Source organism: Monopterus albus, unplaced genomic scaffold, assembly GCF_001952655.1.
Source record: "Monopterus albus unplaced genomic scaffold, M_albus_1.0 scaffold173.1, whole genome shotgun sequence".
NCBI classification, from domain to species: Eukaryota; Metazoa; Chordata; class Actinopteri; order Synbranchiformes; family Synbranchidae; genus Monopterus; species Monopterus albus.
The window spans coordinates 986,007-1,013,472 of NW_018128053.1; the positions used below are offsets into that span (position 1 = coordinate 986,007).

Here is a 27,466-nt window from a genome sequence, read left to right on the forward strand (position 1 = left end):
CACTTATGGAGACGGGTTTGTAATGAATGGTTTGCAGTGTTATTATTACCATATGGTGGCTGTTCACCAAGGGGCAAATGAAGCAGAGGGAGGGCAATGCTCACAGTTCTCAGCTCACTGTAGCCCTTGATTACAGCGCCTCTCTCATCTCCCTCATTAATGTCTACCATTTCTCTCTGCTCCTCTCCATAGCAGAGCTGCTTTTGTATTTGCTTGTGTTTGCAGTTGTATTACTCTCTAAAGTCGTCTCACTCAATCAGACTCACATAGTTTGTGTATGGTCATATGGACCACATACTGTGATTAAACTGTATTATTTAACATTGTTAGCCGCCTGATTTTGCACATGCAAATTCAGACTTTATAAAAACTCAGTTTCTCTGTAAGTCTTGTTTTTTCTGTGAGTCAAGGCAATAAAAATACATTGAGTGTTTTTTTTTCCTTAGAAATTTTCAGCAAACAAGGTTGTGTAAATAAGGCAGATTACTTCACTTGTGTCAAGAAAGTAGCTCTGAATTTTTGTAACAAGTTGATTTGCGCTAGAACATCAATTGGAATTGTTTTACCCTGTTGTCAGATGCTTTCTGCTTGTTTAAAGGAAAGCTGCATTTCAGAACAGAGATTGCCTTATTAAAATGGATTTTAGTCTAGCTATAAGCATCAACATTGCAAATCAAAAGACACAAATCTTCAGGTATTTTTTTCATTTATTCTCTCTATCCCTTTTCTCTTGGGGAAGGAACTGCAGTCGGATCATAACTGAGAAAATCACATCTCCTCAGCTATGGCAGTCCTTCATTAGCTGCCTTTGGAGAATTAGTTGTATAATTTCACTGATCAATTTTTAAGCCCAATTAGGGCTTGCCCTCCAGTTTTTTCATGTCCTTTTGAAGCTACTCTGAACCAGTGTGCAGCCTCAGATCTGTAACACTAGACCTGACTGCCATTTAGCTCTAGATTAAATGCCTGAGAACTGTATAGTGTTATTGTATTGTCCTTCTTTCATGATGTGTGCTACTGTCACCCATCTTTGCATGTTCAGAATAAAAAAAGATGGACTTGACCTAGGTTATAAAAGCTCTGGTTCCCCTCTACCTCTTTGCCCCTCCTTTCATCTTGCTTCTCTTTTTATGTCATCCTTCCTCTTGCCTATCCTTTCCTTCTGATCCCTCCATCCTTCTCATCCTTACTCCAGCCTCTCCATCCAATACTTTGTATTGATGTTGCCAAAGGCAAGGGACAAGATGGATGTCTGCATTCTCACTGAGGGTGTCTCATTAGAAACAGCAAGTCCTCCTCCACATACCTCGCATGAGCCTGCTGGTAGAGCATGGCCTATGTCGACTTCTGCAGGGAGACAGTGAGAAAAATGAGGGCAGAGATTGAGGGAGGTGAGGAAAGAGACAACAAAGAGAGAGTGTAGCCGCAGTAGTTGAAGGGTAGAGGATAGAAGTAATGAACTGAGGCAAAAGTGCAGGTTAGCAGTTATTCAACCCTTCTCTGCCTTCTCATTATCCCACTTTCCTTTTTTTTACTCATTTTTGCCCATCTCTATATGCATCTTTGTTTCTTCCCTTCTGCCTTTGCCTGCTGGTAGCAACAGCTGTGGAGGAAAATTGAGATCAAAATGTCGTCTCATTGCTCCATCTGTACTCATCCCAATCTTCTCTTCTCCCCCTATGACTCTTCTGAGAATGAGGGGGGGTTTTTTGTTTGTTTTTTTTGGCCTCTACTGACAGGTTTACTCAAACCTGCTACTGCTGAAACCCATATTTTTCTTAACCCAGGCTATATGTTGCAGATTTGTAGCATTCTGACAGCATTTCACACCTACACTGTTACTTTCAGGCAAAAACACAGAGGCAAGGTTCTATACAGAACTAAAAATATCAACATATGTTTCAGAATATTTAGTCCTCCACTGTTAATCTGTATGCAAATTTTCACTGGGATTTGAATTGAAATGCAATATTTTAAATGTTTTGTGACCAAGGAGCATGCAACTTAGGACTCATTTATTTCAAACTGCCTATTCAGTGTCTTTCCAACTGTAAAAGAATATTTTAGGTTCAGGTTAGTTTTGTTGGTACCCAAAAGTAGATTCATTTTGCAAAAGAGTGACATTCCTCAACAAACAAATAGTTAACATACAATATATATTAGCCATAGAAACGCTTAATCACAACAAATCAAACATTTAAAAAAAGACAGTTTCACCTCTAGTGCTTTTATGTGGCCAGGATTTCTAACTTCAGCCCAATACCATGGAGGTTAATGAAATTTATTTTGTAGTGCTCAAAGTTTTAGACTGCTTTAAAAAGTCAACAGTATTGTGCATTCCAGGTATTCCACAGTTTTCAGTGGAACTACTTTCTTCCAAAGAATTAGTCCCTGTGAAACCTTTTCACCATGAGGTCAGTCCATCACCTCTAGCTGCCATTTGGAGCCAACAAATTACAGTTTCCAAGCACCTTTTTTGTAGACACATGCGGTTCTGATCAAGTATTTCATCATGTTGCAACTACTCTGATAAGTGTAAATGAATTGCTAGAACTTTATGAAAGCTGGAGTGACACTCAGTATGACTCAACTGTGTAACCGCCTTTATTTTCAACCACAGTTTGGCGGTTATGGGTGGGGGGTGGAGGGGTGGCAAGGAAAGGAGAGAAGAAGAAAAACTGCAGAAGTTTTCTGTGCACAAAAGCAGTTCCAGTTTGAAAATTATTCTTAGTTTTTTCTTTTTTTCCTGAACGTTGTTGGTATGCTCTTTGGTTGTGCCAAGAGGAGTATTCAGCCGTTGATGGCTGTGCAAATATGTTTGTTTTTTAAGCAGACATTTATTGGAAGTTTGGGGCTCATATTGCATATTACAAAGCTTGTCTTATTGAAGTCAGTGCACTGTTCAGATATGTTATTGTTGAATAGCCTACAGACATACAACAGTAATTTACAGCTGAATTATAGGTTCCTTTTCTTTTTAACATTTTTTCACTATAGACCCATTTATCTAGCCAAGTAGATGTCATGTATTTGAGGTGTTTCCACCTGTGCTCAGACAACCAAAACGTGTCATATCATCCTAACCCATAGAGACAGTAACAGAACAGAGCACAAAAAAATGGCACTATCAAAAGCTATTGGGGTACAGAAGTTTCCCTGATTTAACAAAGACTATGCAATAAAAGCTTATATGTCATCTCACCCCTAATCAGAAAAAGTTAGGACAGTGTGTAAAATCAAAATTAAGAATGAAAATAGTGATGTGCAAATCATCTGTGTCCTGTATTACAATGAAAACAACACAGCAGCACATCATTTGATGTGACACCATCAGTTTTATTCTTTGCTGCAACACATTCTAAATAAAGTTGGGACATTAAAGCATTTACCCGAGTGTGATGTTGCCGTTCCTTTTCACAACACTTAAAAGATGTTTAGGGAAGCATGTCTTAAGTTCTTCGCTGACGCAGTTCGCATTTCAAAATGTGCCACACATTCTCATATGGGGACAGGTGGGGACTGCAGGCAGGCCAGTCCAGCACTCACACCCTTCTCCTCCACAGCCATTCCTTGGTAATGTGCAGTATGAGGTTTTACATTGTCTTGTTAAAATATGCATGGACGTCCCTGGAAAAGACGTCATATTGAAAGCAGCGTATGTTGCTCCAACATCTCTATGTATTTTTCAGCAGTAATGGCTCCATTACAAAAGTGTAAGTGACCATTGCCAAGGGCAGAGACCTTCCTTTTGGTACAGTACAGTTTTAAGCAGCATTTATGGATGTAACTACATATTGTAGTGCCTGAACAGAGATGTGCCAAAGTCATCCTGAGCCCTTGTGGTTACAGTATATCGAGCTTAGGCTTCTGACGATTGTAGATGCAGTGTGGTTGGAGGGATCAGAGGAGCACGGTCATCCAGCTTAGGCTTGTGCCCTTTATGCACTGAAATCCCTCCAGATTCCTTGAATCTTTTAATAATGTTATGCACCGTAGAGGGTGACACATCTAAATCCTTTCCTGTCTTTCTTTGAGGAACATTGTTTTCAAACATTTCAATAATTCTCTCACACATACAGTATGTTGGCAAATTGCTGATCCTCGGCCCATCTCCTAAATTGCTCGGCCTCTCCTGGATGCCACTTTTGTACCAAATCATGATGCAGTCCCTTGTTGACATCACCTGTTTCAAATGGAATCACCATTTCATTGTTTTACCTCATTACTAGTCCTGAAATGCAACTTTTTTTTGGAATTTGTTGCAGCATCAAAATTGATGTTTATTTTGAACAAACAAAGGTGATGAGGTGTCACATCAAATGATTTGCTGCTGTATTGTTTTCAATGTAATACAGGACACAGATGATTCACAAATCATTATTTTCAATTTTTGATTTTACATATCGTCCCAACTTCTTTTGATTTGGGGTTGTACATCTTGAAGGCTTTGGAAGCTTGCTGTGATCACAGTAATCACCAGTTTTCGTCCGTGCTTTGGCAGGGAAGCTTTGCTAATTACAGAGAAAATGTTTGTGGTTTGTTTACCAGTGAGAACTGGCTGAAACAATATATTTCCTTGCCATTGTGAGGCTCCCCAGACTGGCTGTTGTCTGAGATGTGTTGGCTCAAATCCAATGTGAACTGTACTCGTTATTTGTCTAATTTCCTTCATTAGCCACAGCGAAACACGCTATGTATGAGCTCAGGAAATGAGTTGGGTTGTTCTGGGCTCTGCAGTTATTGTGGTGACTGAGATGCCAATGGAGTGTGGACACTGGAATGGCTGACGGCTGCATTAAATCACATTTCTGTTTGTGTTTGAGGCCAACTGTGCTCTTATCTGCTTGCCACTGTTAATATATTTTAAGATGGAAAAAGATTGTATTTGCCTCCAAGCACCTCTTTCAGCCATCTTGGCTCCAGTTCATTTCTATAACCTGTTTTATTTCACTTAGACAGAGAGCATGAACAGTCCTTTGTATTTAAAGGCACTTGAATGAGCATGTGATGAGAAGAAATGTTTTCAGACCACAGAGGCACAGTTTGGTCCTTTTCAGCATTGAAGTAGTTCTTTTTCTTTTACAGAATTACACCGTTGTGACATTTAACCATTGTAAATGGCTTTGCAGCAGTCACTGCCCATCTTGCCAGTGCTGCCATGTGTTGTCCAAACATTCTCAACAGGTTTTAAAATAGCCCGCAGCTACACACTTGTCTGTGTTTTTCCACATTGTTCCCTCCCCTCGTGAAAATGCAGTGTCTTTGAATTAATCAACACTGCTTAGGTTCACGCAGCCCTCCAGGCTGCAAGCTGAGGATATTACATGTGAACATCGCAGTTTGAAGGTTAGACTGCCCCGAGCATTTTGCAAAAGTCAAACATCAGTGAGAGGGAAACATGACAAGGAACACATAAGAGAAGATGCATTTGGGTTAACACTGTCAAAGTAATGGGAAAAGACTTTAGAAACTCTTTGACACCTCCTGATACCTACCAGTGGGGTTTCTTTTGTGGTCAGCACTGGCTTATTGCTTATCTCACTGAAATTTTAAGTGTGCCATTTTAAAATTGGAGGACAACCTTTGTCAAAGGTTCACCTGGACATAAACAAGTGAAACACTTTGGTGCACACTGTGTAGTTCCATGACACCAGCAAAATCGCTGTACTAACTTGAGACATGACACAATGAACACTGTCACTGCATTTACAGGTTTTTTTGTGAAGTTTTTCTTTATCCAAATAAAGGGTCAGGTAGAGCTTGTTGCATGTTTTCTGGATTATGAAGCCATCTGAGATATTCTTGTGATTTTTAGCTATATAAATAATGTGACTTCTTGTACATATTATGCCGGAAGGGCCTTTTTAATTATGTCCCACTGACTTAGCATGCAGGGCTCTTGCAAATGCAGTTAATGAAGGCACGTGCAAACTAGGTTTAGTTCCTATTAAGGAAAATGCATACACAGCTCCCATTTGTAACAGTGTGTTTACACCATACCACAAATTAAACTGTCTTGGGACAAGTGTCAGTAACTTGAGCAGAACATTATTAAACCCAATAGATTGCTTGAGAGTCCTCTTGGCTCATCAGCTTACATTTGCCCCAGCAAAAGAGAGCATGAGGCCTCCACTAGTATCCCCAGTATTTATTTTCCATCCTCTTCCAGCCTGTGTTTATTTGTTTGTGCCCACAAGCATCTGTGAATTCTTATTTTTCCTGGTTAAAGACGTTATTTGCTGCTTGAGCATCTGCCGCCAAGCAGTCTCTCAGCACCAGCCAACAAATGGATTGTTATGTAACGGCCACAGCCTGCTATGTTTGACTGCCAACCTGCAGAGAGAAAGGGAGCGGATGGAGGGACAAAGGGGGAGGGTTAAAGATGAAGAGGAGAATGAGAGAAAGGAAGGCAGGCAGTAAGAGAAAGAGAGAAGCAGTAAGTGATGCCCCTCTGGCTAAATGTTGCGGTTCCAGACACGGCACAGCAAATCTCCTTTGCTGTTCCTTTTTCTCTCTCGTGTTTGGGTTTTGTCTCATCACATTACACGTTTGCCTTGATTCGTTTTCCATTGAAGAGCTCTCAGCAAAATGTGGACAGTCATTTATTTAGCATCTCCCATTCCTCGCCTCGCTCGTCCACCTTACTAGCTCCCCCCACAATCATAATCTCAGCTCTGTGACAGGCGTACTGAGACACTCGCCCCTTTCCAGGAGTCATTCTCCCGGGACCAGTAACTTGACAGAGGAATGATGAAAAGAATAAAACCCACTGTTTTTACTTTATTTAAGCGCTTCAACTCTGACTGGACATCACAGAACACAGGCACCAATGACATCTCAGATGACTACCCAGGGTCCTCAGAGAGGTGGCTTGTGATATGTTTTTTTCAATTGCCGCCTCACTATGTGCACTGTGCGACTCAACAGCATTTGGCTCTTCAGTTCAGTAACCACCAAAGCAGCATATTGCATATTTTGGCCTGGTCTACACGTACACTGGTATTTTTATAAAAACACTGTTTTTCTCTCCTTTGTTTAAAAATCCCACCCACAGTCTAACTACTGCTGTTGTAAAACATCTTTGTCCACATGACAGAGCAAAAAAAAGTACGTCAAGCCAGCAGCCAGTGATATAACCCTAACCATGTAGTCATGTTGGTCAATCAGAAGTCTGAAAGAAGTTATTGGTACTGCTGGCATTGGGGTTTGGGGAATTGACCAATGCGGGAGTGTTGCTGAGTGTAGCGAGGATCTCTATAGCACATTCCGATGCCTCTGTTCCTCAACATAGTGTATGAGTGACTGTGTGTTTAAGTGTAAGCATGCTCAAAGTCTGGTTAGCAATGTTACTACCTTCACTAGTGCACAATATTATCAGATAAAGAAAATAATATTGCACAGTCTAGCAAATGAGAACACACCAAAAGTTTACTCTGTTCACATGTCAACCCTGAAAACTGCTTTTAAATATCTTCACCCTGGATAGAGTTTTCCAAAAGCTCCATTTTCAGTGACCTAAAACGCCATTTACGTGTGGACAAAAGACCAAAATGCATAGAAAAATTTACTCTTGAAAATACCTGTGTTCGTGTGGACAGGGCCATTAGCTCTTGTAAGCTCATGGAAGCTGGATCCTTCAGTCTTCAAAGACATATTTGTTTGATTTTTCTTCTTCTTCAGGACTACAAGCTCATGATATGAGTGAATAGAAAATGGTTATTCTATGTGTGCAACACTGAATCCCACCCAGCAGATATCATGCTTCCAAACAACAGTCAAAGCTTCACAAAATCCTGTGTGGACCAACCTGTGCCAGCTCATCATACCTGACTGTCGAAACACAATGCGAGCACATGCGCACAATATTTGATGCATGCATCTCTGACATTCACTGCAGACTATGTCGTTCTTTCATTTCCCCACTTCATCTGCCTCCGCCTTTCATGTGGGATACCCTGGAGTCTGAGGAATATAGTCCTTGGGAGTGAAACAGAGTGGGATCTGCACTCTTGCTCTGTGGAAGAGGCTTCCCATTGCATCCCCATGTGTCTCTTGCTCTGTTCAGCTTCTTCCCTTCAGTCATTCACTCCATCTCTTCAGCCACTCTTTCACATCTCTGTCCTTCCATCGCTCTTTGTTTTTCCACCACCCCTACACCTCTAGTACCACAGTAACAAGTTATCTGAGCCCTACAGCACACTCGGCTCATTTCATTAAAGAACCATTTAGAATGTTGCTCCAACCTCCGGTCAAGTGTTCTACAGGGGTCTGTTTCATGTTGGGCTCTAAGTTGTTCAAGTGGAAGTTGACGTTGGCTTCGACAAACAGACTGTGAAAAGTGTTGGTTCGCTCACTCTATTTCTGACAAGTAGTATTTCCAAGAGGCCATTACATCCAAGTAACAAGCTGGAGAGGTGAATTCAGTGGAAACGAATTTTATCCAGTGGCCCATGCAAACAGAGTAGGGAAGCTCTGGTAGTTTAACAGTAGCTTTGCTGTTTTGTCCACTTATTTGAGCATTGTATGGTAGTTAACGGTGTGTAATCAAATAGTACTTAGAATTTTGTTTTTGATTGTAATAAAGGTGACAAGTACAGGTGATGTTTATTGTGGAAATTAGCGATTATTAGTTTTTGATCATTCAATACATTTTTAAACAAAAATGTTGGACAAAAGTCAATTTTTTTGGGGGGGGGTGATTTCACTGATTTCTTTTTATAGACAGAGTTGTTTGGCATATTGATTGCTAAAGAGAATAAATTCCTGGCCCTAATTTGTTCATAACTATTGTACGGTATCTACAGTATGTATGGTTAAATGAATGAAGCCCTAGCACATTTCATCTTAGCGTTTCTTGGTGCAAATGAGTAAACTAAAAGTTCCTTGACATGAAATAAGTTCAGCCCTCCCTTTATATTCATTTCTTTTCATTAAATGGCACATGATCACAGTTTGTCAGAACTTTTCTGCCTGTGTAATTGTACATGAGCCACCCTTACATAAGGTCACCACTTAGGGATGGAGTGGCCATTGCCAGCTTTAGCTCATTTGTTTATATACTTGAAGGCCATTCCTGCGTAATTAGGTTGATGTTAACTAATGGGGCCCGTGGCTATTAAACATTATGAAGAAGCATGCACGCCTGAATGTCCTCGACTCACACAAAACACAAACCTGTATTCCTATACAGTAGGTCTAGCGGGAACAAAATAGTCTGACCTTTTCAGAACATCATAGCCTCATGTCCCTCTGTGGGGAATAAGGATGTTCTGAGCCAGGCCTGTTGTTATTTTTTCATGCAGCACCATGTCAGTGTTTGACAGCCCATTGCAAAATATGTATGTATATTCACACCTCTCCATTCTCTCCCCTCATCATTTCTCTCCAAGCTGTAACACCATTTCTTTTTTGTTGTTCTCACAAACACCACCTTCTGTTCACTGCTACATTTCAGCATAAACACCAAACAAAGTCTTGCTAACATGGGGTTTCATCTGCTGTCACCGTATTTTGCAGCGTTAGCATTTGCAGGGGTGGTGGTGGGTTCAGTGTGGGGTCAGTGTGTGGCGATGCATACCCTCCAAACATGATGAATAATTAAACAACACGGTCCCAGTGCAAGACTCTCAAGCTGAAATATTCACACTTTTGACTGCCACTTCAGTTTGATTGGCATGTTATTACTGTAGAAGAGTTCATTAAAAAAAATGCTGTTGTTGCTGCTGCTCCCCATGTGTTTATATGTTCATTCATGTGCTTCTGAGTTGCGGCATGTGAACGTGAAGCATGTAATTTTAAGTAACGGGTATTGAGGTGTCAGAGCCGCTCGCGCATGAGTGTATAAAAAGAAAGAACACAGATAAACGCAGTTGCTGCCAAACTTCAATACCATCCAACCAAATTAAAGGGTGTACTAATGGGCTGTGCTATCCAGTTGATCTTGTTCAGGAAAGCAATTATTGTAGACAGTTGTGTGTACAGTTTGTTTATAATAAGCCCCACTCATGGATTGCCTTCTACAACAAGTGAAATGTTTGATCCCTGTCATGTTTAGTCATAGTTTATTTGCAGCACAACTCTATAGGTGTGTTGCTCTTCCACTGAATTATCACTGAATTACTTGTAAAACCACATGACTGCCTTTTAATCCTCTTTGCAGCTCTTTAGATGTAGTGGGAAAAGCTAAAATTCAGAGCTAAAGTCAATTTAGTCTGTGCATTTAGCTCCTGGGGTTTCCTAGGTTTAACTGGTCAAAAGGGTTGCTAGTTTAAAAACAAAAGCATGGGATAATCACCACGATCTCCACTAGTAGCTGACTGACTGGTTATTTGTTTCCATTGTTAGTTTTGCATAGTTCAGTGAAAATGTAGCCGTGTTTGGTGTCACGCTCTCATACTCGGCAGACTTTTGAGCAGGCTATCAGACAAGAATATTTTTGGCTGATCAATAAGCTTTCTAGATGATATATAAAGGGTAGATGTGCAACCTTTCAAGATGTGTCTCTTCTTATCAGAGTGTAAATCAGTCTAAAAGCACCCTCCACCCCAGCATACTTTCCTATGTTCTTGTTACTGCCTAACACTCCACCTCCTTTCTACTGCTCCCACTGGAGCACTTCATTTAAAGATATCTGGAAAAAGACAAGGGTAGTGTCTGAGTACTTGCTGAGAAATGGTATTTGTACAAAGATCACTCTCAGATAGTAGCATCCCCTCCAGGGACATAAGAATTTTGAAAGGTTTTGAACAAACCTTGCAAGCACATTATTGGAGTCGAAAGCAAATAGGAGAAACATTTGAGTCCTCCCAGATTGTAAAAGATACAGCTGCATATCAAGTTGCCATTGTTGAAATTGGGAAGGAGAATATCAGACATCTCCAGCTGACAGAAGTGATTTCTGAACAGTCTGAGGGATGATTCATTCATTTTAAGATGTGTGCTGTTGACATAACTGAAACCCTAATTTAAGAAAAATACTACTCATTATCTTTAAGTAATTTCAACATTTTCTCAACATAAGTAGACTAAGTCATTCAAATGGCACAGTTTCCTTTCGGTTATCTGCCCCACTTGATCTTTAAAGCTGCAAAGAACAAGTGATTTTTGAGAAGAACTTTTAACAATGTAACAGTGTTATTGAAATTAGTTATATTTGTCCAAAGCTTGTAATTTAAAACAGAGAGGCCTGTTATTATTCCCCTGCAGTCGCTGCAATGATAGAAACAAATCAGCCCTAACCAGCTTCACAGACATCTATCACTCCTTCCTCTTAGCCCCCATAATAGGGGATGAGACACTGTGCAAGAGTTCTGATACAAACATTACAATCTGGAAGCATATTCAGTGTTGAGGTTAGCTTCACTTTGTATATGAAACTTGCAAACTCCCAGGATTTGCCTTGCTCTATTCTCTACACCCTAATCAATGTAAATAGTAAAGCAATAGTAAAATAAAAATAAAAATTCCTTTCCTTTTATGGCCCAAACGTATTTGTAATTGTAGTAGTTAACTACACAAAAATGTCAAACATGTAATTTAACTCTGAATGTAGTTGAACTACCAGTTTCAAACAGTTTTATTTCAGAAAGGGACTTCTGCTGACTGCAGCATTATATTTTATATACTTATACATTATACAAAAATGCTGATTTATTATTTAGTAAAGTACTTTTTGGTGTTTTCTCTTCATTTCTTTAACTTTGTGATAAATATCTTATTGTGGACAGTTTGATCTTGGCAGTGTGGTCCCATGAGATTTTGGTATCACTGCATTCCTTCTAATTACTAATAGTTGTGTCATGTGTGATTAAGTTCTCAGTACAAAAACTGCTTTTTTCAAATGGCTTTTATATTACGCCTGTCGTGCTGCCTTATCCTTCTTACTTGTACTATATTACAGACAAAGGAGTCTCAAAAACAGTGTAGTCCAGATCTGATTAGCATCTTGTCTGTAATTCTTAGCTTTTTTTTTTTTTTTTTTTTTTTTTTACAAGCTACTACCTTCCACAAAGCCACATATATAGACCAGAACAACTGATGTCATGTGTTGTCCCTAACTGGACTCTGGAAAGTGTTGGAGACTTTAAGACTGCCTTGATCGAGTGTCGTCTCACCCCATGTAACAGGAAGGTCTGTCTATTCTTAACTGAAGCAATCTTGCAGGAGGCATAGATGGAAAAGGAATATTATCCAACCACATCAGAGAGGGATCACTCGTTTCCACTCTCAGATGCCATTTCTGCATTTTGTCAAATACAGCTACAGAGAAAAAGCTATCAGAGCGAAAGCGACAATGTTGATGAGGTTGTTAGACTACAAAATGGGAGTTGTGATGTCTGAAGCCCACACAAGTGACAGAAAGCTATGGATAGACCCTAAAATGTCAGCAAAGTGTGTGTGCTCATCACCAAGTTCTTGTCAGGGTGTGTGCATAGAACTCTGCAACGTCAAAGAACAACAGCTGTCAGGAAACTTTTGGCAAATGTCTCATCTCAGCCACTTTCTCTCTCTGCCTTTTTTTCCCCCTTCCCTGTCTATGCATCCCTCCGGGTCTCTGAAATATATGTACTGTCAAAAAAAGTAGCAAGAAAAAGGTTTCAGTCTCCTCGTTTAAAAGGAATCAATAGCTCTGTCTCTGTCCTTAACTGCTTCAAAGAATCAGTCTGATCCAATAATACATGAAGGCTGGAGGAACCATCTCTGTGTTATTGAGTTATTGTTGGAGACCCTGTCTGAGAATTTAAAATCAGAAGTGTGTATAAATTTACGTGGGTGTGCAGTACTGGTGTGCCTTGAGGCTTATTGCCTCTCAAGAATTGACTGTTATAAGACGGGTTTTTTTCTTTGTGGAATTTTCATTTTATCGGCAGCCTGTCTTGCAATTTTCACGCTGTCAGCCCCCTTGAGGCTTTGCGGCTAGCACTGGACACTGTAGCATTGACCACAGGCCTTAATGAAAAATCTTGCTGTATACTTTCCATGATATGACCTGTTTATGCCCACAGTAAATGGTAGTGGCCTAGAATCCACTACCCCAAATCAATGGCCCCTTGCAGAGGAAGCATTCCCAATAATAAACTCAACCCTAAATACACTCTTCTCTCACCCCAGTGTAGAGAAGAAGAGTAAGGAAAAGGGAAGAAAGTGTGAAAAATCAAAATCAATAGGTTTTTCATTACTGTTTTGATTCATGAGTCTTTTCTGATTATTTTTCCAGCAGATCTGTGGACAAAAGAAAATGTTTTTTTGTTGTTTTTTTTTTTTGCTCGTCCTCCTTCAAACCAAATTGCCAGCCATCCCATGTGAATGGAAATGATAATCAAGGGGCATCCTGCAATGTTTTGATTTATCTCTTTGCACTCTCTCCAGCTCTGGCACTGCGGGTAGGATTGATTGGCGAGATCAATAGCACCAGAGCTGATTAGACACAAGTTAGAAATATTTTGCATTTCCATCATTGTTGTTCTAGTGAAAGCAGGCAGGAGGATTGCTTGATTAGAGCATGGTGGACTGAAGGTCAGGGGAACCCATACCCGACCTGGTTTTTGTTTGCCGACAACTCCCACACAGCACTAATCTACTTTTGTCTCACACTTTTCAGTAACAACCAACAGCTGCTGTTTGGAAGAACTCAGATGCAGATTCCTCAGTGTGCCTCGGTTTGGTTTTGTCTTGTATTTTTACACACACAGATACAGTGATACTCATTCTCAAAAGCACATGCACCCAGTGCTTGAAGTAGGCGGAAGTGCCCTGCTCTCCTTTCTCACTTGTTTTGGGGGGAGGTGGGGGTCAGGAACTTTATCTAGGCTACAGCTAGCAAATATACTGTAGCTTCAAATAAAATGTAGGCCTACATGATGTAAAAATTATAATCACAGTGTTAGTTTATTCATTACAGGCTTTCACAGCGGGTAAAGTCAAAACGCTGCACAGCCTGCCATCAGTTCTGTGTGCTGCTATCATGGGGCAGCTCACGTTGGGAGTGGAAATGGTATGATCCTCTTTAGGGGTGTGTGATATCAAATTAGATGCCGTTCAAAAGGGACAAGTCGCATACTTTCTCTGAAAACTACAGGTACTGCAAAGACTTTAATCCCGCAAGTGGGCCACAAAACAGTGGCTCCTGTGCCCTGGTGTCAAACTTTGTGTTTTTAGTTAAACTTGTCTGTAGTTTGTTTTATGATTAGAATTAATATAAGAAAACTGATTATGATTATTTGGGACCACCCAACCATGAATTTTTGTCTCTACTGTGGGTGCTCAGGTCTCTTTTGATGGAGCTCAGCTAGTCCCCCAACCCCCTGCCCGACTCCCATGCTGTAGGTGGCAGAAAGCTCCTAAACTGCCCATTCTGACTGCAGCTTCATGTCATCGCCCCTTCATCCCATCATCTCCTGTTGACTGCTGTCCAGGTGCATACCGGTACACAGTCCTCATACCTAAGAAAATATGGGCTACTTGACCATTTCATTTGACCAAATGACTGAATACAAAGCCAGTGCATATCAAGTGTCAAAGTCAGATGCTTGATATGCATAACTAAGAACCCCAAGTTTTTGAGCACTGCAATGTCATTTTTTTTTTGCTTTTGAGAGAGGGCAGTAATTCCACACTTGTCAGGAAAACATCCTGTAGGTCTTTTCAATATTTGACAAGGCAGATACTGTTGTTTTTCTAGTGATGACAGTCCAATCAAAGACTAATCCTGCTGTCTTTGTTATTTATTACAAAACTCATATTTAACTGCTATATTTCATTACATGAAGTGCATTGGTGCTGACCACTTTGCAGTGCAGGCTGAAACTTGTAGATTGGTTTCTAGACTAACAGTGGTTTCTTTTAGTCAGCCATGAAAATCAACTTGAGCATTGGTTGAAGCAGATATTTTATCACTGTAACCGTCCATTTGTTTTTGTGTGAAGGGTGTGGTGTGGTCACCCACAAGAAATGTTACAAGCTGGGGGACTCCTTGGACTTCTTTCCTATTGTGTGCATAGCTACTCGAAATGTATAGATGTTCTCTCATTTTAGGAAAATCATTCTCATGATGACAACCAGGACAAAATGCCCTCCAGACTTGTCTTTTTGAGTTTGATAAATACCTTCTCACTCTCTTTTCCTCTCCACCTCATCCTCTGTTAGTGTGTGTTGCACCACAGTATTCGGTTGATTTTGCCTCAGACTGAGCAGCAGGTGTTTGCCAGGTGAAACAGTGACACATGGATGCGCCCTGTCAGACTACTGATTAGAGACTCTGCTCCTCCTTTGTCTCTTCATTTAGAGGAGAGAAGAGTGCGCACACACACATACCTGTATATAAGTGCACAAGGCAGCAGGTGGCCACTATCAGCTGGACAAATCAAAGCAGGCCTCATCAACACCAATTCAGTGGATGGATGCAGGAATGAAAAAGAATTTAAAAAGTGTTTTCAAGGACGACTAGAGTTCTGAGGTGGTTTGATATATTTGTCCTTCAACCTTTGTGCTTCTGTTTGTGACATTCATGCCAGTAAAATGAATGTACATATAAAAAAGACAAAGTAAAAAGTGACAAGTGTGACTGAAGCTTTTTTTTGTGATTTCAGACTGAATTACAGCATTTCATTGCTCTGCTGAATCCCACATTAATACTGAGTATAACAAAAGATCATTTACTGTAGTATGAAATGGAATTCATAGATGTATTGTGCACCAAGTCAAACATGTTTAAGTCAAGTTTGGAAAAATACACAGATACACAAATGTATTTCTGCAGCCCCAAAGGCTAAATTATGATTATGAAGTCAGGCTCCATGGGTTAAAACTACATCATGGCAAAACATGATGATAGTTTAGGTAAATTAATAGGGGATGCAATGGCACCTGAGGCCACCATCATGGACTGCACAAAAATCTGTAAAGTTAGATTTACTTGAAATTATGTAAAAATTACAACAAAGATGGCGTTTGTGACATTGTCATGCATGGTCGTGTCATCTTGCCATCCATCCATCCATCCATTTTCTTCCGCTTATCCGGGGCCGGGTCGCGGGGGCAGCAGTCTAAGCAAAGATGCCCAGACCTCCCTCCTGAGGCCACCATCATGGACTGCACAAAAATCTGTAAAGTTAGATTTACTTGAAATTATGTAAAAATTACAACAAAGATGGCGTTTGTGACATTGTCATGCATGGTCGTGTCATCTTGCATGTAAGCTAAATGAACAGTTTTTCTTGTCTCTCAGACTCTTTCTCTCCTAATATGTGTGCAAACACGTGTTAACATGCGCTTAACATCAGCTACCATCCACCAGTCTCACTTTTTTCCACATGGTTCTGCTCTCATCCATCACAACATGGCTCCCCTCGCTCAGTTTGTCAGCCATTTTAGAAGTCTTTCCTCCTCTTCTTCCACAACTATCTCTCACCCAGCTTCTGTGAAGTTCTGGTGCAGTACTGTTAAAAATCACAGAAAAGAAAAAAGACACCTGCTCTCTACTCCTCTTCACCATTCACGATTTGCACTTTTCCATCCTTTCTTCCCCATGCCTCAGTACCCTGTTGTCTCTTTTCATCCTCTCTTTTCCCCCCTCCTCTGGCACACAGCCTCTTTATAGCCCTCCTTGCCATGCTGCGATAATTAGTCAGCGCTAAAATAATACAGCCTCAAGAAACAAGGGCTGAGCAGAGGGCTTAGTTCTGCTGGGATGGAAGGAGAAGAGAAAGAGGAGGAAGGCTGGAGAGAGCTGCGGTGGGGGGGGCAAAGAGGTGACAGAGGGAGAGGAGACGTGTGTCAGCTGATTTCAAATGGCTGTCAGTGGATTGTTAGATGATGAAAGTGTCAGGAAGCAGAGTGAGTTTGTGTGTGTCAATTCTTTATCAGCCTGCTTTTTCCCTGTTTATAGCCAAGAGCGTGTGTGTGGCCCGATGTGGTTTGATGGCCTGTTGGCCCTGTGGTCATCATAGCCTCTGCTTTCCATCCTCTGTAACTGGAGCACATTGAGAGAGAGAGAGAGATTTGTAGGGCATGACAAACAAGGACGTCTGTGTGTGTATATGTGTGCTTTCACAGGTCTGTGTAGGTTCAGTATGCTGTGTACTGCTGTCTCAATGCATGATTGTGCATATGTGAAGCTAGTGCAAGACTTAGAACAATTTGTTCATTAATTGTGAACTAAAACTGTTTTGCTAATATGTTTACATTGTATTCCATTGAGTAAGGAAAATGTCAAATACTTGCCTTTTTTTGTTTTATGTCACAGTAAATTCAAAATGATTTTGGACGTTAAAAGGATAGAAACAGTCAACAAACTACTGAAGGCATCACATAGAATGCTGGAAAATTGTGATTCTTTTTAGACCTAATCAAGAGCTATGGAGTAAAATAGTAATAAAAATATGGAGTAAAACAAAGGTTAAATGAGTTTTATTCATCTGGAAACAAAAAAGTAGACTAATGGAACTTAATGTTCACATTAGCAAGATTTCCCATAGTGCAACTTGATTTATTCAGAAGGCAAAGATGTGTGCAAAATAGAGCAAACATGTCAGCCAGATCCAAATATGAAAAACCTATCCTGATCTTGAGCTGGATGTTAGCGTAGCAGGAGAGTCTGGCAGTTTGGGCAAAGTTTAACTTATGTGACATATAGAGTGTTCTTAGAACGTGTGTGTGCATAATAGTGAGTCTGAACACATATATATGCAACTCTATGTGCCTTTGAGTGCAGCTTCATTACACTGCATACACTTGCTTTAGTATGTACACATGCAGCCTGTGTTTATATGTATTTATATTCCATGGAAGACAGACAGCCCACAGGGCTGAGAGCAGTTCACTGCAGTTTCATTACTCTATGCTAATCACAGCCATCATTTCTCATTCACCGCTGAGCTTACTGGAGCCAAGCCACGTTCTAACTCCTCAGCTAGAGTTCAGACACGGGATAGCTTGGTGTATGAGACAGGGAGGTTTTTTTTTTAAGCTAGAACTGAAAATACTGTTGAGGCAAACTTCCCTTGACAGGGAGATCTGAGGAATTTCTTTTGTTGACGTTGACAAGGCGGTGGTTATACTGACAGCATGACCAACACAAAGTTTGCCAGTTCACCCTAGTTTGAATGCAGCGCAACTGCAGTTTAAAAAATAAAGCTTTATTTGATGTTGGATTATATATGACATATTATTTTCATAAACTACAGTTTCTCCAACACAAAAAAAATGTGGCAGAAGAGAATAAAAGTTAGTTATGACAAACAAAGGGGTAAAAGTCTACTTTTCTCTGCATAATGTCAGTCTTCTGCTTATGGGACTGAACATATCCTGCATTTGTGTTACAGACAAACCATACATCTTTATTTTTAACTTAAAGTTTATTTTTATTTCTTAAAAAAAAACCCCCCCCCCCCCCTCCCTGTGTTTTGCAGCTGGGACAACTTACATCTTCGGGCGAGGCGGAGCCCTCATCACATATACCTGGCCACCCAATGACCGGCCGAGCACACGGGCAGACCGGCTGGCAGTGGGCTTCAGCACGCAGCTGAAGGAGGCTGTTCTGGTCAGGGTAGAGAGTGCCAAGGGACTGGGAGATTACTTGGAGCTGCACATAGTAAGTTACCGTCTTGGGGATAATGAGGGGGAGTGAAATGATGGGGTAATGGAAAAGCACCCTAAGCTATACTCAGTCATATGAATCACTGAGGAAAACTCAGAAGGAAAGGGGGCCTGGGAAGGCAAGCAGGTGAAAAGTGGGGTATACCCCAATAGAAAGATGCCAGAGGAATGGTAGGGGACTTGGGGCTGTTTAGACTGGAGAATGAAAAAGAGGAAGGTGTGAATAGAGGAAGAAGCAGCAGACAGCAGTAAGGATGTATGTCCAAGAGGGAGCAGGGCTACCTGCACTGGCAGTATGATCTTAAGATTTCAAAAGGGTTGCTAGAGGGAGGAGGATGATTGATTCATTATGAGTGAAGTCAAAGAATAGAGGCATTTATTTTACAATAGTGTCCGGTTCTAAGGATGACATTGGAAACGAGGTGACACGCACAAAAAGCACTGAAATATTGGTGTTACATGCTGATAAAAGATGATTCTGTATATATATGGTTCATCGTTACCCTTTTGGAAACTTTAAACTTGTAGGTTAAGGTGACTAAATTTGTGGGGCTTTAATAATAATTCTGCTTTAGCTTAGTTTTTTGTTGTTTTGGTCTTAATTTCTTTGTTTGCTCCTTACCTGTATGACCAACTAACCACTTTTTTCAGCAATGTTGGTGCATTTCTAGAACTTGGGGATCAATTTAGAAGCTACATTGTGATGGGAATGATGGCTATGAAAATTAGACCCAGATTGTAATGAACAGAAATAATTTAGCTTCAACATACTATACTAAAACAGTGCTATGTACTTTTTCATATGTAATGGCTTACAGGTTATTCTGCTTTTGCTCACATTAGCACTCTCTCTCTCTTTTTTCTGATAAGGTATAGTTCAGACTGCTCCAAGTACGAAGGAATCATCTGTAAATGGCATGTAGATTTTTTTTTTTTTGTGTGTACTACAAGGGTAACTGAGACGAATCGGTGTGTGCAGAGTCCAGAAAATGACTAATCCCCTAGTTACTACCCTCATCTGTGCTTTTATTGCTTTCATATGTTAGGCTTAAAGGTCATTTAAACCACCTCTAATGACAACTTTAAATGGTGATTAAGGGACAGCAGGCATTTAAAAATGCACAGGATCTAATTGTTTCATTGACCCCTTTGCTTCTTTTACCCAATATTAGATTCAAAGCGTATATTCAATTTAGCGGGGGCCTTTCTGTTAAATACCGACCAGGCCCACACCTGATCCACTTACCATGTCGCTAAGGCCGCACAGTTGCAACAGTCGCAACAGTACAGTATTCAGGTTCACAGCTACTGTGTTTTACTGTACCAGCTGGTGGAAAAGATGCTGCAATGTCCAGCAGTTGCTTAAGAGACTATTTCTGGCATCAACACTTATCTACCCCTGGCCATCTGCACAACTGAATGTGTATGTGTGGGATCAGACTGCTCCAACATGCCGGTGACCCCAATTTGTTTGGGCTGTCCATACTTGGAAGTGACAGGAGCATAGTTGACCCTGGGTCACTGCTCATCCAGTGCTCTGTAAACCAAGAGGAATGGAGGGAGGAATGAACAGGAATGGAGAGGGGTTTGTGAAAATGTAGAGCAGGAGGGTTGATGGATAGAACAGATACAGTAGGTCAGAGCCAATTTGAATGCAGCAATAAATAGTGATAATGACTATAATGGTAGAAGATTGCAGTTGCAAATGTTTGGACACAGCAAGTGAGGCTGGAGTTGAAGTGGTAATATAGTAGAGTGCAGGTTCGACAACTTTGAACCTCAGTCAGTTCCTAGTTCTCGTGCTTTCCCCTATTCAAAGGATTCCTTGTGGAGAGTCTTATATTACAGTGGGCCGTGTAAATGTCAATAAAATATCAAAGAATATAGAGGGCCAGTATTTTCCTGTTTGCCTCTAGTGATGTCTTCCCATGCATAATGTTTCACTTTTAAGCCCTAACCCAAACACGGGATAAGCAACATTGTTGGCTTCATCAGTCCGTTAAAGCTACAGCTTTCAGTTATTCAGGCATGAGTCACTGTTACATTAGTGGTCCTCACAGTACATGCGTGATATTTGCTAGAGAAACAGATTGCAATGTTCGTAGCTGATTCTGATTAAGTCAGACCTGACAATTCAGATTTTCTTTCTAAGAACTGTAATTGACAGCATACACAAACATTTTTGTGAAAATTAAATGTCTCTCTTTCACTGTCACATTTTTTAACAAATCTGCATCTAAAAATCAAGTGCAATATTTGTACTTTTCCATATATAAACAGGTGCAACAGACAATAGAAATGTTACATCAGTCCTGCTGAGCACAGTTCTTTTTAAAGTGCGTGACGTTTGTATTTGCTGTGTTATACCGTGGGTTGAATACACTGTACATATACATGCATATCATATGTGCCAGTAATGTCCTCATTGTGCACATTTCAGTGTGTGCCGCTTTGTAATCGGAGTAAACCATCATGCTTGACCAGCAGAGAATCGGAAATCCCAGACTGATCAGCCTGTCACCAGTCATGGCCAGTCAAGCTAAAATCCCGCCGGTTCTGATCTCCAGCTGATCAATCAGTGCATCTTTAATATTTGCCACACACACACACACACAAAATTGTAATCTTGTGCGTCCCTTTCTGTTAATGTGACTGCATGCAAGTCAGACTTGTGCCATGTTGAAAGTGATACAGTACGTAAATATTACTAGATCCCACCTAGATAAATGGTTGTTGCAACTTTTACACAAAAGTGACCGGGGTGAGGGTGCTGATTCATTCAGACATGAATCCGAGATATTCAGATGCCTTCAGATTAATGGAAAAGGTGTAGTATGTCTGAAAGGGGCTTTATTTGCTCAGAATTTTAGATTTTCCTCTTTGATATTTCTGCAGTCACTCAGATACAGTGGAAGCAAGTTTAAATTTCTTAGTGGTCCTCTCAGCATTGAAAAGGATCATTTAAAAAATTCAGCAGTGACAACTCTTTTGAGAAACACACTCAAGATAATCGACAGACCTGACTGTGAGCATTTTTTACCAGAATTACTTTAAACTAAAGCAAACAGCCCCTATTACAACTGTTGTCGGTGTGTTCTGTGGATAATCCTGAGTAATGAGACAGTGCTTTTGGAATGAGATTCCACTGTTGAAATTTTAAACAGTTTTCATTCCTGTGAGTACCTTCATTGTATTGGGGTGTTTCAAGAAATTTCAGAGGCAGATACAGCAAAACCTGAGGAAATGAAACCACAACTATCTGCACAGCTGTTGTAGAGGTTGGCAAGATAATGTCTTTTTCTGTAATGTCAGTGAACCTATCTTTTAACTTGGATTCAGCTTTATGTAGAGTTTTATGTGAACCACAGTGCCTTTGTTTTTTTATTCTAACCTGAAGGAATGTCTCCTCGCTGTTTATCTGCACCCATCACACATGATCCTTCATCTGTCATTCTTTTACTTGCTTTTCTCTCAAGTGCATATTCTCTATATAACTTCTGTGTCTTTCATTTGCGCCCTCTGTCCCTCATGCCTGGTTCATTCTTTCTCTCCCTCTCTCGCACACAACAGTGCCTCAGACACACCAGTCTGGCTCCTCTGCTCTCATTGCAATTACATTTCATTTGCTGCCGTTTCTCCCAAGTCGCTCCCCTAAATGACTCTGTTCAGCCCATGGTAGGTGTTTGGGTCCTTTTAATTATGCCCGTCTCTGTTTGAGGGGAGAAGTACAGGCAAATTAGACACGAGAACCCATGAGCCGTGGCCCCATATCATCACACCTGATGGGGACCTCTCACAGACCCAATCAAACAACAAAATAGCTCCATGTTCAAACATTGACAGTGCTCCAGGCCCAGTATCTTGGACCTTATCTGTTATCTTTGGCTAGTGGCTCAAAAATAGCATTTCACTTTTCATTCCAGGTTAGTTTGAACTCCTAATAGGATTTCAAATTTTCTAATGGCTGAGCCCGTTTGAAAGTAGACATGCACAATTCTAAGAAATTATACAGTTTTGTTGTTGCCCTTTTCTGGATTTCTCTATCTTTTAAGGCATTTACAATTATTAGGCAAATAAGCAGTGTTAAGTTAATGACCTTCCTAAGCCTTTATCATGGAGTCAGCAGCCCACAGACGCCGATCACAACCATTTCCTGTCATTATATGACACATCACTGACACATCACATGCTTTTTCTGTCTATCAAACCACAATACTATCACTGGTGGGGCCGACTGATCACAACATGCCATCAGGATGTGATAGAGTATTATCCTTGATCGTCACAACCACCGGTCTCTTTATATAGCCTTCATCCCTTACCAAGTGTCTTCCTCTTTTCATGCCACTCCTCCCATCCATTTCTGCCCATTTACCTGACATCTTCTTGACATGCTGTCATCGGGCCCCAGGGTAGGAGAGCTAAAGTTAAGGTTGTGGAATAAGGTGCTTACACTGAATCTGCTGACTGTAGCTGCTCTAACAAGGACATACCATATCCTCACAAAACCTTGCTTCTTGCACTTTCCTAATTATTTACTGTGGGCGTGTCTGAAAGCAGTGCAATCCTCCTAGTTGACATTTTGAGAGTTCTAGTTGAAAAGGCTTTGAAATTCATTATCTGGAAAATGCGATAGAAATGAATCATCGCTGAGCAGATCAAACATGACTGATAGCACTGATATTGCTGTTGCAGAGCAGTATTGCTTCTATGTTTTTAAAGATTCTCTGTCAGCCATGTCAGGGAATATTAAGCAGCGGTTAACTGAAAACAGCTGGATTTGCTTTCTGGTAGTAAAATAATTCTGTGTTCATCCAACAGACTTCATCCGTTCTTACTGACTGCTGGGGAGGTCCTCTGTATTTAATCACCCAGAGAAGTTAAGTACCACAAAACTTCCCAAGAGTCAGTAGTACTAATTAAGTCTCTTGGATGAATGGTGAAACATTTTTAGGAATACTCGGTAAGTCCAGTCACCTTTTACTCAGTGGGGCAAGGCAAGTTTATTTATATAGCACATTTTATACACAGACAATTCAACACCTAACACAACGCACACAAATAAATGCTAAAATATTTAAATGCATACATAGATAAAGCATTAGAATACAAATTAGATTAAAACATTAAATTCTAATTAAAAGCAACAATTACATGACACCACAAAGTAGCAACTGTAGAGACCTGGTACTTTAGGACAGCTGGAGCAGACTGTGGATTCTTACATTTCTCACTATATTTGTACTTTTTCTTCAGTCTTCCTAAGTCTAACCTCTGAATAATTTAACATTTTAAACGGTGTCTGTACGATCAGTTAAACAGCACAAATTGTTCATTGAATAATGGTAGAAAGATTAAAGCAGACAAAGTGCAAATCTGAGTAGAATTAAGATCCATTAATTAAAAACTGGAAAATAGCAAGAGGTAAGTTCTATTTAACCAGAAGCCAGTGCAGAAATCTAAGGAGTAATGTGTTCTCTCTTGGTGTTTGTAAGTATTCTAGCAGCAACATTTTGAATAAATGTTTTTCTAAATTCCGTGCTCAGATGAACATGTTAGAAGCTCATAGCTCAAGCTGTAACCCCTAAGGTATGTATCGGTTTGAATCAGCAGCTGTTGTGGTGTTTACACATCTTTCATTGTGGGCCATTCAAGCATTATGGGCTATTGTTGATAATCCCATCTAGTCTTCTTTTCAGTTATAAACCCTATTCTGGACAACACTGAAAATACCCCTTGGTTTAGCCACTCATAACATGACTTGCAGTATATATGACCAGAAACAACTTTTATTACTTTAGTAAGCATTTTAGTAGACAGGATGTCCCCTGGTCTTTCACAGGATGTTCACTCTACAGAACTGAAAAAAAGTCATTTGGGAGGGCAAGACATCATTTTTGCCAATCTTCACGACATTTCCACCATCAGGGCCCGAGGTGTGAGATTCAGAGAATGAAGGACACAGACAGATATGGAAACAGGCAGATAGCTAAATCTCCCGTCTGTCACTGCTGGAAAGCTAGATGTCCTTGCAAGACCTTGAAAGCCAGTCATAAAAGGAAACGGGTAATAATTTATATTAAAAATGTATTAAAGCCAAAAGCAGTTTTATCTTGCTGGACTTGCCTACCACATCACCAGTTCCAACAAGTTTTTACCGCTATCAAAAATATCTCATTCATATCAATAAAATGCTTCAAATGATTTAATGTCTTCCTTTACTTTATAGCTCAGCTTATGTGCTGGTAATCTTTCAGAAGTGTTTTTCTTTTTTTAGGTTAGCCCAGTTAAATTCTCTTGCTTCACCAAAACCTGGGTCCAGGGGTTTGTTGACTACAACATGGAGGAAATATCTTCAATAGAACGGCCTCACAGAGCTTTAATTAGCTTTATGACTCATCCGGAATTAACAGAAGTTATCATGCAGGTTCTTTATTCTAACTAGAATTAATAATCCTAGCTTAAGACTGTTAAAATGTGCAGGCTTTTATGTACGTAGCTGTTTTCTACTCACAGCAGTGAAGGAAAAAAACTGAGCATCTAATTGGGGTTATTTGTTACGCAGAGAGAAATGAGTCATTGATGAAGAAAGGAGCAAATATCAGAGTCATTGTTTTCATGAGCTACTCATAAACTTTCTAAATGGCCTGGCAGATGGCTAAATAAATTTGCAGCAGTTTAGATGAACCTTTTAAACTAGGACTTGCACATTCTTTTTCAGTTTTTTTTTTCTTTTAGAGTTGTCTGGTTGTATTTATTGTCGTTCTCACAGGCACTGCTCGTCATTACATTTACAGCTGGCAAGTTGTTGCACTAACTGCTCTGTGGGAAGTGTCTCATCTCCAGTTATGGGCTGGTGCACAGTGCACAACTGGTCTCCCCAAGTACCTCTATCACTGGCTGCCCAGTCCCGGCTCATAGCATTAAATAAGGGCTACCTCTGATCACCCGTCAGGGAGCCATCCCTCACCACAACTGTCTACTTCGAGCAGAGGGAAGGTGGCTGGTATTGCAACAGGGACATGGCTATATTTTCTCCTCTTGACCCTACCCTTATCCCTCTATCAGCATGTGACAAATGCTGATTGAGAAAGAAATAGCTAGAAACAGTGCTTCCTGTTGTTCATGTTACTGCACACAGGTTGTTTGTGGACAGCATTCACATGGTCCAAATGTGATGTGCAGCTTCTGACTTTATTAGCTTCACCATGATGTCTTGTTCTCTCACTACTGGCTAATAAGAAAAACATATTAGGTGTGTGCTATCCCAAACAAGAAATGCCACTTCTTTTTTGGGATATACCATCATGCAGCCATTTTCATTTTCCTGTGGCCACATGTTTTCTATCAAGCATTTAAGCTGGCAACTGTTTAATTATAGGTTAAAAATATGATCTGACATGTGACGACAGCCTGGGATAGCGAGGAGAACAGGGTGGATGGAGAGCTTTCAAACTGCAGTGGGGGAGCTGAGAGATGCTGGTGTCAGATAAAGGCAGATGGTGATGCGGATAAAACTGTCAGATAGAAGCAGAGACTTTTACCCTGTACTCCCTGCCCTCAGCACAACAGAGACACACATGCACACAGAGGGTATGGGGACACATGCATGCACCAACACACATATAGTCTCTCACACACACACACACACACACACACACACACACACACAGTATACCTTGACCCCTAACTAGCTGTCAGTCACAGACTGCTCCCAGGTTCCATCTAGAGTTGCACATGGACACATTCGCTTACAGTACATGTATGATTATCCCTAGTACAGGCTTGTAATATTTGCTCACTTAAATTCCAGCATTACACATTGTGATTTTGTTAGTTCCTTATTTATATTTACTACTTCTCCTCTACCTCTCTTTGAGTGTCGGGTGGGGGGGCCAAATATACACGGAGGGATGGGGGGGATGAAGCATGCAGAGCAGTTGAGGGAGAAAGGGAGGCATTGCTTTGATGAATGCAGCTGTCGCACAAAGGGGAGCGTGGGCCGCCGTCACTAATGAGATCAGGTCCTGGTGGGTTTGGCATGGTCTCTCTCCTCAGTCACTGAGAGTCTGACAGCATATCGATTAATCCTTCCCTTTTGCATCATTAATTAATTGTCCCTGCAGGTGGAGGGGGCCTTGGGGCATGAGCTAAAGTGGGGAAGATTCTACATTAGAGGTTTCATCATAGGTGGCTAGCTTTTGTTTAGACATGGGGATTAAGAGCAAGGCCTTTCTATAAATCCCACCTACTTCACAAGGACTGGTACAGTCCTTTCATATCTAACCATTCATTATTAAAGTCCATTCATTTGATGGTTGATGTTTGCAGAGAGCTGTACACAGCATGAGTTTAATTGCTGCCTGAGAGGCCTAAATCAGTCTTATAACTCTTAGGATGATCATGTCAAAGCAGTGCCTCTGCCTGTAGCTGGTTGGTCATCTGTCTTAATTTTTAGATTCAGAGCACTTCACAAACCCGAGAGCTAACTCACTGCTACTCGAGTGTAGCACTTGACTGTGTGGCTTTGTGAATGTGTCAGATCTTTGTAAATGGTTTATTAAAGGGCCATTTATTTTATCATAACCGAAGGAATTAAAGGGTGCATCTACACTGAATTATACTGTCAAAGTCCTGCTCCACTGCTCTGGATTGAGGCAATTTGATGTTTAGTGTCTTGCTAAAGGACTGTTTGACATGTGAACTGATAATTTGGTGACTAACACTCAAACATTTCTCATATTTACACATAATAAAAATGTTCTGTAAGTTGTTCCACTTATCAATGAAAACGGCTTATAAAGTAAATAAATAAAAATAGCATAGTCTTATGTAAATCTGTCTTTGCTTTGTCTTTAACACTTAAGATACA

General features: G+C 40.6%; 1 protein-coding gene across 8 annotated transcripts in view; it reads left to right on the forward strand.

The window, feature by feature from the left end:
• The window catches only part of nrxn2b (neurexin 2b), a 711,574-nt gene that overhangs the window by 589,115 nt on the left and 94,993 nt on the right, over window positions 1–27,466 (forward strand). For all 8 annotated transcript variants that reach the window (XM_020616301.1, XM_020616300.1, XM_020616308.1 and 5 more), the window contains one exon: window positions 18,408–18,589. In XM_020616301.1, coding sequence (XP_020471957.1) covers window positions 18,408–18,589 — 182 coding nt within the window. The remainder of the gene's footprint in view (window positions 1–18,407; window positions 18,590–27,466) is intronic.